The 10,686-nt window shown below is 45.4% G+C and overlaps 2 protein-coding genes across 3 annotated transcripts; one reads left to right on the top strand and one right to left on the bottom strand.

The window, feature by feature from the left end:
• Window positions 1–850: 850 nt before the first annotated feature.
• LOC133923212 (WUSCHEL-related homeobox 8-like) lies at window positions 851–4,302 on the top strand. Of its 2 annotated transcripts, none has more exons than XM_062368639.1 (3): window positions 851–1,494; window positions 3,388–3,906; window positions 3,995–4,302. In XM_062368639.1, the coding sequence occupies exons 1-3, from the start codon at window positions 1,290–1,292 to the stop codon at window positions 4,081–4,083; spliced, it is 813 nt and encodes a 270-aa protein (XP_062224623.1). In that variant the 5' UTR covers window positions 851–1,289; the 3' UTR covers window positions 4,084–4,302. The 2 variants fall into 2 exon arrangements, with proteins under 2 accessions (XP_062224623.1, XP_062224627.1); XM_062368643.1 differs by lacking the exon at window positions 851–1,494 and adding an exon at window positions 2,509–2,747.
• A 5,135-nt stretch (window positions 4,303–9,437) lies between these two features.
• Window positions 9,438–9,881, bottom strand: LOC133885460 (uncharacterized). Its single transcript, XM_062325182.1, has one exon. The coding sequence runs from the start codon at window positions 9,879–9,881 to the stop codon at window positions 9,438–9,440; it is 444 nt and encodes a 147-aa protein (XP_062181166.1).
• Window positions 9,882–10,686: the final 805 nt, after the last annotated feature.

The raw sequence follows: 10,686 nt of genomic DNA on the forward strand, positions 1-10,686 counted from the left end.
AGACACAAAGAATCTTAGGTTAGGGTCCTACGAACCATATATCATGTTGTCTTTATTAATCTTAGGAAACGGCAGTTGCAATGGGATTTGTCTAGATCTAGTCTTGGATCTTGGCAAGTTCTATCATGTTTTAAATTCTGAAGTTATTGTTGGATAAATCTAACCGTGATTTGAATCTGATGTAGATCTCAATAAATTATTTCTACTTCTATCTGACTATACTTGCTTCGTATTGCCTGTCCAGTTTCTAACTTGTCTTGGTCCAATCCTCTTAGACGTACCCCATCATTTTCTTGTATACCCAGGTTAGAAAATATGTCATACTTGGAGTCTGTAAATGTAACATTTTCGGATTATATTGTTTCCAGTATATAGAGAATTTCTTCCTAATTCGAGAATTATTTTCATATAAAACATGATAAACTGTCTAAAATCGAACTAAGGATATCTAATCAGCACATGTTTCCGAAAATCTTGATAATTCCTTCCTAATCAGTATATGTCTTATTCATCTAATTGATGTTATGAACTCGTATTTCTAGTAAATCTTTTAATCATCGAATTCTCGTTATCTAGTACGTTGATTCTATGAAACTAAGATACACCTCACTGCTCCACAGATATGGTAGGATCCTACAATGCGTATCCCGGATGCTACCTTGTCTCCGCGCTGCATTGACCCCACGCCCGACGGCCCCACTTGTCTGTCGTGCCGCCGAACGCCCGTCGCTGCTGGGGCCGGCCACCCAACCACCCCACCGCATGTCACGCCGCTACGCGCGACCCGTCCCCTCCGTGTTCGCATGCGCACGCCGCTCGTAATTTCTTTCCGCCGCGAGTCGCGGCACCTGCACGTGGCCTGCGCGCGCGCGTCCGCGACCGCAGCGCCTGCCAACTTCCAAACGCACTTTCCCCACTCCTGTCTGGTCAATTGGCCATCTTCTCTGCTCTCTCGCCTGCGGCGTTCCGCGTTCGCTCCTCGCGCTACTGCACACTGACCCCCCCGTGCGGCGCTGCCATCCGCCGGCGCGCATCAGAACCGTCCTCCTGCGGTCCTGCCCTTCCATTCTCCGCCTCTGCGCATCGCATGGACTCCTGCTGTTGCCAGCCGCCCCCATCGCCTCCAACCGAGGGCTTGCCTAACTGACGGATCTCCTTCCTTCCATAGCTCCATTCTACTGTACAAAAGGACGCGACTTCACCAATCCCCGTCTCGTGGCCCATTCCAAAGATCACAACCAAGCAGCAATCTTCGTGCCTCCTGTTCCTGCAGAGGCCGGCCTGGAGCCATGGAGTGGGGGGACAAGGCCGGGGCGTCCGCTGCCGCGGCAGCGGACGAGAGGGGCGGAGGAGGGGAAGGGCTCGGGTACGTCAAGGTGATGACCGACGAGCAGATGGAGGTGCTCCGCAAGCAGATCTCCATCTACGCCACCATCTGCGAGCAGCTTGTCGAGATGCACCGCGCCCTCACCGAGCACCAGGACTCCATTGCAGGTCGATCGGTACTCTTGCAAGCAAACAATTACTAGTACTCTCTAGTTTTTGCTCTTCGTGTTGGTTCTTGTTGGTTGTTCTTGGAGCAATCGGGAGTTTGGATGTGAAAAATCGGGAGATTCCTTTTCGTGCTTCTCGTTGGTACTTGCATTGTGGCTTGTGAGGTTTCTGTTTACTCTTTGTGCAGAAAGGAAACAAAATGTTCGTTTTATGTCATGGCTTGCTTTTAAGTTCATATTTCGTGGCTGCTGCTCTTCTGTTAAATTTATTGTTGGGTACTTCAGTCTATTATTTCCAGTTGGTGAAGACAGTAGTACCTTTTGACTCGGTTCATGTCGCTAGATGCTTAGTTGTGACTACGTCTCGTCTGTTTTACTTTGCTAGCGTTAGAAAATTGCTATGGTAGTACATGGTACGGGGAGAAAGGATTTGGTTCATGACGTGCTGTTTTTGTCACTAGTTGTACTAAGTTCTATTAGGCTTGTTCTTTGCATGACATCCTCATAACTTCTCTTGATAATGGGAATTGTAGTGATCTTCCTCCTGATTAGTGTAATGAACAATTTGAGAATATTGTGTTTGGCCAGTACAGCTGTACAGGCACTGTATATTTTTTCTTAGCGGAAACGGTAAAGGGACTGCATTGCTTGTTGAAACTAGAACTTGCAGGAAAAAGTCCATTTAGTAGAGCTTGTTGAACCGAAGCTGCGAAGCTCACAATCCAGAAGTTTTCTCTTGGTTTGTTTTATTTAAGAAGATTACTTTTTTGTCATTTATGTTGATCTCACAACTTAATTTCCCAAATCTTGTGAAAATTACCGCTGGATTTACTGTACTTTTGGTTCGAGGACTTTATTTTGTGTGTCTTTAATATTGTATTGCGCACAAAGTAAACTGAAATCCATATGAAACACAAGAAAGTACCTGATCACTTTGATGGCTTGCTAGGTACTTGACAATAGATGGGAAGTGTCAATTTGATGCCTTGTAAGGAAGCTGACAATAGGTTCAGTCCACAATAAACACTAGAAGTCCTTTTTATCTACTTATTTCTTTTTTTAGTTAAAGACTTAATGTACAAATATTTGTTTAATTGCTCTAGGTCATATTTCGTGGTTACGGGCTTACAGCATGCTTGTTGTTTATGTTAAGATGTAAAATATCTCTGTATACTCACTCTGTATGTTCAATAAATTATTTCCCTTTTCAGTGGGAGCTTTATATTCCTGCCAGTAATTTAATCCAGAATGCAGGTAACTCAAATGCCATAAATGGATATAACAATGAATAGCTACTTAATCATTATTGTCATGTAGGACCAACCAATTACCATTTTGTGCCATTTGCAGCATGATTATTCCACAATATTATGTTGTCCTGTAGAATCTAAGCTTGGCATTCAGGGATCTCGTAACATGTTACTTATCTTTCACTGGGCCAAACACTTCTTTATTATTATGCAATTGCAATACTCATATACCATCACCTATCATTCATTTAAAATTTGCCAACTTGTCCATGTTATAACCCTGTAATCGACATAAGCTTACTTCAACTAATTAAATTTCTTCTTCGCAACTTATGCACAATTTTTTTACCTGGTGGTTTATATGACTCCAATGATTCAACCTTATTATGTGATGGCCTTAAAAGAGTTGTACCAGTAACTGGCTCCTGGCCAAGGTCTGGGAAACTTTGGAAGAACTGTTTCGTGGTTTCTACCATTCCAGGAATTGTCCCTCTTTTTAGATGATCTCCAAAACACAGTTTGCTTAATTAGTTTCCATGCCCATTATGAATGTTATTTTTTAATTATACTATTCTATTGTATACGTCGTTGATAGAACAAGTAGTTCTCTTTTCTGGTCAACTGAAGTTTGGTTTCTTCTTCAGGAATGAGGTTTAGCAATCTGTACTGTGATCCTCTAATTGTTCCTGGAGGTCATAAGATCACTGCAAGGCAACGATGGCAACCAACACCAATGCAGCTGCAGATCCTCGAGAGCATATTTGACCAAGGCAATGGAACACCAAGCAAGCAAAGGATAAAGGAGATAACAGCAGAGCTCTCACACCATGGCCAGATCTCAGAGACAAATGTCTACAACTGGTTTCAGAATAGACGGGCACGGTCAAAGCGGAAGCAGGCTGCTTCTTTACCAAATAATGCTGAATCTGAAGCTGAGGTGGATGAGGAGTCCCTAACCGACAAGAAGCCGAAGTCAGATAGGCCACTCCACCAGAGCAAGGCTATCAGTGGTCACGATGCTGACGGGATCTCAGAGATGCACCACTTTGACACGGAGCATGATCAAATCGGTGGCATGATGTATGGATCTAATGGCAACGGCTTGAGATCATCTGGCAGCTCAGGCCAGATGCCCTTCTACGAGAACATTATGTCGAATCCAAGTATGTTTGCCACAAGAAGCGCCATTTCTTCATTAGGCAACATGAAATCACAAAGAGTTTACTAGTTGGTGTTGGTTGATTTGTGCAGGAATCGATCAACATTTCCCGGGGAAGGTGGAGAGCTCCAGGAGCTTCTCCCATCTCCAACATGGAGAAGGCTTCGACATGTTTGGATGACATCTTGCTGCACTGAGTCTCCCTTGAACCCCTTGTAAAAATCGAAGGTTGGCAGCATGCGTTCATTTTGCTGACATGAACATTGAAGTTTGTCTTGAGTGTCTACGTATTGGTTATCATGGTCTAGTTGACAAATTTGCTTTCTTGTTGAAATAGCTGTAAGAAGCTGATATATAGTATTCGCCCTTAGTCTATATACGCTGAATTATTTGCCTGTAATTTCCCACGGTTTGCAAATTTAGCCTGAGACTGTCGTATGCAACAGCTACTTGCGGTTGCGTGTGTGAAACCATGTCGGGCTTGCTTCTACTCGCTGTTGCATCACAGTTATGCGGACATGGATTATTTGTAATCGTGTCCGTAGCCAAGTGTTTGTGTGTGTAAGTGTAACCGCGCCAACCAGCAATTTTGCTATGTTATGTGGGCATGCTGTCGAATTTGATGGCTGTTTATGGAGCAGCTCAAGCAGAACTAAAGAAATCTTTACATGTAGTAACAAAACTTTACCAATCATGATAGGGGTGACTTTAATATCATTAGAAGCCCAGCTGAGAAGTAATGATAAGACATCTCCAACGGAGTTCGTTTCCGCGCCGCAAACTCCTGTAGTGCCTGGTTTGCCGCCCGACGCCGGTCGTATCTGTCTCCAGCGGCTACCTTATCGGGTGGAACAGGGAAGCGGGGAGGGGCTCGGCGTCGGCAAAGTTGCGGAGAGATGCAGGCGCCTCATCACTGTGCGCGAGGGGACTGGAATAGTGGCCGTTGCTCCCGCGGAGAGGCGGAAGTGGAGCTAGCGACTCCTTGCGGAGGCGAGGCGGGCAGCTTCGGTGGCCGGTGCAAGCGACCACCATCCGGCGACCCGGCAGACGACGCAGATCCGGCGACCGAGCTCGAAGCTTCCCCACCGTCAGTTTGCTCGGCCGCCGCCGCCCTAGGAAGACTGTGGTCCTCCCTAAGCCTGTGGTAAGTCCTCCGGTCCCAGATCGATGGCTTTGCGTGGCAGCCGGGCGGTGCTGGGGTTGGTTGCCGCCGGTAGTGAAGTAAAAACTGCGATCTTTGTTGAGTTCTTGGGAAGCTTTGACTCCGGATTCTGCTGTGATTTGTAGTGATTTGTCTGTGAATGTCTCATCTTTCTTGCTTTCTTGCACGGATCTGTGGGTTTGGCAGAATAAACATTTCTATCTGTTAGGCAATGATGGATACCTTCCTTTATCTTTCCACCAAAATGGTAGGATTGTAGATTAGAACCAATTGGGTTCACCTTTACTTAAACAACTGTATTTTAGCATCTATCTGACTTGAATTGTGTTGCTTTTCATTTATGCTTGAGATTCAAGCGAGTTCCCATCCTGATATGAGCTTCTAGATTTAAAGAGTTAGGTATTTTAGCATGCTTTGGACATCTCGATTCCCATTTGTTCGTCCCCTTTTTGTGCTTAGGATTCTAGTAGCTGCTATCTTGCTTTAGGTGCCTGATTGTGGCCTTTGATAGGATCTCTGATACACTCAAGTATTGAGCGGACGCAGAAGATATTTTGACATAATTACATATGTTTTTGTTATTGTACAAGTCCACAATAACATAAGTGAGGATGGATTGATCCTGGATAACATAGATTGTTGTGATTATTACTGTAAATACACCTTTTTATACAAGAAATGATGTGGCATACATTCTTTATGTGGACTTATTTTTTAATTACATACGGTTTTTTCTAGACCTAGTTTTGAGTTGACTATGCCCTTGACCATTTGTCTTGTTCTGCAAGGGCTCCTGCAAATATATTGTAAATTGTCATGTGATAGAACTTCATCCACATAGTATGTTCATAATTGATTTTGTGTCCAATTTTGAAGTAACCTGATGCTTGATAAATATAGTTTGATTGCAAGTAAAAGTTGAGGGAAAGAAAGTTAGAGTGCAAATCATGATGTAAATATCACTGAACTAAGTGAATAGTGTTTGATTAGAAAAATGTAGTTCTGTACTTTGGACAGAACCATATATGTTACTGTTACTTAGTACTTGTGTGATTCATTATTCTTTATGCTACTCATTCGTGAACTGAAGCTTGAGTTAAGTAGTTAATTGCATCTTTTGTTCATATATGGTTCATGTAAGATAAAGGGTCCTATTAGAGGGAAGGCATGGTACCTAGTGCACTAAAAATGAGAATGGGAACTATATTAGTGTGCACTACTGTGTATATATGTATGTTGCATGAAATGCCTATCCAGTGTACAATTTGAGGTGAAATTTAGTTTCTCGCTTTAGTCATCCCTCTCCCGTGCTTGTAGATGGACACCGCAGCGCTTGCCGCTCTTGTGTCGAAGATGCAAGACCGTGTGCAGGTGGCGGCTGACGCGTTGAAGAAGGTGGCCACTGAGAACATGAGTCCAGACAGCACCCCTGCTACCGTGGACCTGAACATTGCACTTCTGCAGGTCGAGACCATTGCGGCGGATTTGGAACAACTTGGGTTTGAAGTTGAAGATGCTATGAGCGGCGGTGGCGTGCCCAACCATGTTGGTCACGCCGACAATACAAGCGTGGCAGCGGAAGAGGAAGCATCAGGATCGAAGGACATTGAGGACGATGACATGGTTCCCACTGACTGGAGCCCGGATGACCTACTGTGTTCGGATGATAGCATGTCCTATGAATCCGATCGTTCTGGGAGGATGTAGTCAGGTAGGGTGTAAACTTAGATGTTTGGAATTTGCCGAGTTGAGGTAGCTGGTCCCTATATGTTGACGGTTAACCTCTAGTTGTTTGTCTTCTACTCCAGTAGTACCGCGCGATGTATGTGTTCTTTCCTAAGACGTATCCGTCAGCGTGTTTGTAATGGCCTTACAACAATTTGGCGTAATGTTATTTAAGAATTTGAGTGTGAACTGGTTATGGTAGGGTGAAATCTGATGCTCATTGAGCTAAGTTCTGTCTCAATGTATCTTTCAGAATCTCCAAAGATGCTAGTTGCCACAAATTCTGCATTGCTGGCAGTACCACTCGAGTTGGGCTCCACACCTCCCAACTGTACTAGAGTGCTATCCTGGGACTTAGTAAATTAAGTATAGAAATTGTATTTAATTGTCTCTATCTCTTTAGAATGTCAGCCCATTTGCTTAATTTGTTGTGTGCAGGGAATCTATGGAGTACGCCGGGTTCCTTCGTGGTGACAACGAAGACATGAATTGGAGCGATGTTACGCTGCTCACCCAAGAAGGCATCTTCGGGACACAGATCCCTTCGGCAGAGGTGCAGAATCTAGAGGCCTCGGGAGATGTGGCAGCTGTGGGTGGCCGTGGATCCAGTTACAGGGTGGAGGAGGACCTTCTACTGGTGGGGCCATGGCTGCACGTGAGCATGAATCCCGTGGTGGGGAGCAACCAGAGCATTCTGGCAGAGGGTCGAGAGTTTCTTCCGCGAGAACAAAAAGTTCACGTCGACCCGCAATAGGAAGTCGCTGCAGGGGAGATGGACGTTCATCAACGGTATGGTCCAGAAGTTTTGCGGCCATTACGGTAGGGCTCAGCGCAATAAGAGGAGTGGTACGACCGAGGCGGAGACGGTATGTGATTAGTTCTTTCTTTTTTGCAAGCAATTGGTGCAATGTTTAACAAGAACTACCAATCTATAAAAAGCAAAAGCCTATCTGAGATTATCAGATTTTGGTTGTATTGATCACTTATGTTACAACATGCATCATATGCAACATGGAAGCTCAATTTGTATATCAGTGAATAGCACAGTTTTTACTTGTTGCACCTTCTGTTGTGAAAACATAAGTTTCTATTAGTTGTAACCAGTTTTTGCTTCGTTATCTAGAATAGCTCAGTTTCTATACCTAAACCATTGTAGTTCTTTTCCATAGGAGGCATGTGGTTTAGTTTTTCAAAAAGGCCAAACATGTCAATAGGATTTTGGTTAAAGTTTCTGCAAACATGCATCAATTACAACATGCATCATATGCAACATCTATGCAATTCTATTAAACTGAGGTGCCATATATTGTAAACATTGCAGGTCGTGGAGGCATGCACGATGTTTCAGGCCGCGGAGCACAAGGAGTTCACGTTGTTGCCTTGTTGGAGGGAGTTGCGGGATCATCCCAAGTGGCAAGTGGAATCCTCGTGCAAGAAGCAGAAGACCACCGCCACGGGAAGCCCCTCATCGACGCCTCATGTTGCCTCTTCTGCCAGCCTGAACGTAGTTGAAGATGTGGATGCACCGACATCCAATGCCAGTCCACATGCCAAACGGCCACCTGGAAACACTCGCTCCAAGGAAGCCCGCGGTACTTCCTCGTCGAGCTTAGCTTCTAGCCCCATGACGGACCTATTTGACCGGCAGTTGACAATGAAAGACAAGATTGAAAAGGAAAGGGCTGAGAGGTTTGCTGAGTTGATGGATGTGGAGCGGCATAGGCTCAGGCTCGAGGAGAACAAAATGAAAATGGAACAGGAAAAGGAGCAGCAAAGGCTCAGGCTCAAGGCGGAGCGGAGGAGAGGCACATAATGAGCATGGATCTTTCTCAAATGGATGAGGACCAACAGGCCTACTACAAGAGCCTCAGGTAGAGCATCATTGCCGCTAGGCGCACCACCTTTGGCCCATCTGTCTAACTTGTGATCTTGTTTGCGAAGTTAGTGTTTTATGTGATGTTGAAACTGTTTTATGCAACTGTTATCCAGTAGTAGAACTCAAGTTATCCTGTTTGGTTTCTGTACTAGAACTCAAGTTACGCTGTTTGGTTTCTCAATCAGAACTCAAGTATCCTGTATGCTGGACTTTCTATTCAATTGACGCATATGAAGTACTTCAATATTGATGCTGTTTATCTTAGAAAATGTGCAGAGTATCTCAGGGTGCATGGATGTGTCCTTTCTTTGTGCATGGAGATGAGCTTGGATGTGTCTGTAGCTTCCATTGCCTCTTTTGATTGAGGTTATGTGGATTTGATCAGCAAAGCTTGAGCTTAATCTTGTGTCCAGAGGATGGGCCTCTTGCATTCGACAAGATTCATCTCTAAAGTATCAACAGTCACAGATCTGAGTTTCACAACGAACTAGAGGTCTTGCCAGATTCTGTTGGGTGCTTTATGAATTTACCTGAAGGCATGAGTCGCTTAATTAACATGCGCCACCTCTGTTTATATCTTGATTGGGATATAGTGACTGCTTTCAGATCAATGCCCTTCCACACAGACAAAACAAACTACTGGGAGACCCATGTTTTCCTGCTACCCAGATATCAACTGAAATCAAAGTAATACTGACATGTTTTACAAGTACGCTAAACCATTCATAAAACATCCATAGCTTGATAATATAGCGTACACAAGATGTTGGTACTACTCTCCTCCGTGGAGCTGCCAGAGATGCTCGACAAGATCGTCACGGAGCTGGTGATGACCCTGCCTACTAGTTATCATCCCATACCTTTGGGCAAATGCTTGCAGTGTGGGGGTTGGGGTGTGCGACGGCTCCACATGCTCATCAGCACCGTCGTACACGTGTTCGACTTCACCATTCAGTCTCTCTTCTTCGATTATCATATTGTGCATGATAATGCAGGCGGTCATGATGTTGTGAAGGGTTTTCTGATCCCATATCCTCGTAGCCCCCCGGACTATGGGAAACCGAGACTGTAGGACCCCGAAGGCTCGTTCCACATCCTTCCGTAGCGCCGCCTGCTGAACGACGAAGTGTTGCCGCTTCCTCCCAACTGGAGAAGATATGGGCTTCACGAAGGTGGCCCATTCCGGATAGATACCATCTGCAAGGTAGTACCCCATGGTGTACTAGTGTCCATTAATGGAGTATTGTACCTGGGGGGCCACGCCAGCAGCAAGATTGTCGAGGAGATGTGAGCAGTGCAGAACGTTGATGTCGTTCAGCAAACCTGGCATGCCGAAGAAGGCATGCCAAATCCACAGGTCCTGCGATACCACCGCCTCTAGAATGATCGTCGGAGAGTTGACATGGCCGGTGAAAGAACCCGACCACACCGTCGAACAGTTCTTCCACCTCCAATGCATACAGTCGATGCTTCCCAGCATCCCGGGGAACCCTCTTCGCTCGTTTATAGCAATCAAGCGAGCGGTGTCCTCCTCGTTCGGAGAACGGATGTACTCATCGCCAAACACCCCGACGACGGCACGAACAAACCGCCTCATGCTCTCAATGATGGTGGCCTCCCCTAGCCAGAGGCACTCATCCAGAGAATTGGCAGGAGCATCGTATGATAGCATACGAAACGCCGCGTGACTTTTTCAACGCCGACAGCCCGAGTGTAAGACCAGCGTTGCCGGGATCTCCTGTGCCTCCTGTATCAGTCCCTGGATTACGTAGCTGATACGCACAGTACAACAGTTGTAGTATCCAGTCAAATTCGTACAATACATTAACGTACAGTGTACTTTAAGTTACAAACCATATTGTCTCTTACAAATATGGCCTAGCGGCCTTCATGAAAAGCACAGCGGAAAAAGGACCCAAGCCACAAGCAGCGAGGGTGCGAACACGACGCTTAGACTACTCTTCGTCTCCGGCTTCGCCCCCGGCAAAGCCGGTGTTATCTTCTTCATCTGAAGGACAGCA

The sequence above is a fragment of the Phragmites australis genome, chromosome 1 (assembly GCF_958298935.1).
Source record: "Phragmites australis chromosome 1, lpPhrAust1.1, whole genome shotgun sequence".
Classification (NCBI taxonomy): domain Eukaryota; kingdom Viridiplantae; phylum Streptophyta; class Magnoliopsida; order Poales; family Poaceae; genus Phragmites; species Phragmites australis.

Bases quoted from the DNA above. Each gene is read 5' to 3' on its own strand.
- LOC133885460 (XM_062325182.1), bottom strand. From the start codon at position 9,881: ATGGGGTACTACCTTGCAGATGGTATCTATCCGGAATGGGCCACCTTC.
- LOC133923212 (XM_062368639.1), top strand. From the start codon at position 1,290: ATGGAGTGGGGGGACAAGGCCGGGGCGTCCGCTGCCGCGGCAGCGGAC. The intron at 1,495-3,387 runs GTCGATCGGTAC...TTTCTTCTTCAG, and splicing joins GCACCAGGACTCCATTGCAG to GAATGAGGTTTAGCAATCTG. The intron at 3,907-3,994 runs GTATGTTTGCCA...TGATTTGTGCAG, and splicing joins GAACATTATGTCGAATCCAA to GAATCGATCAACATTTCCCG.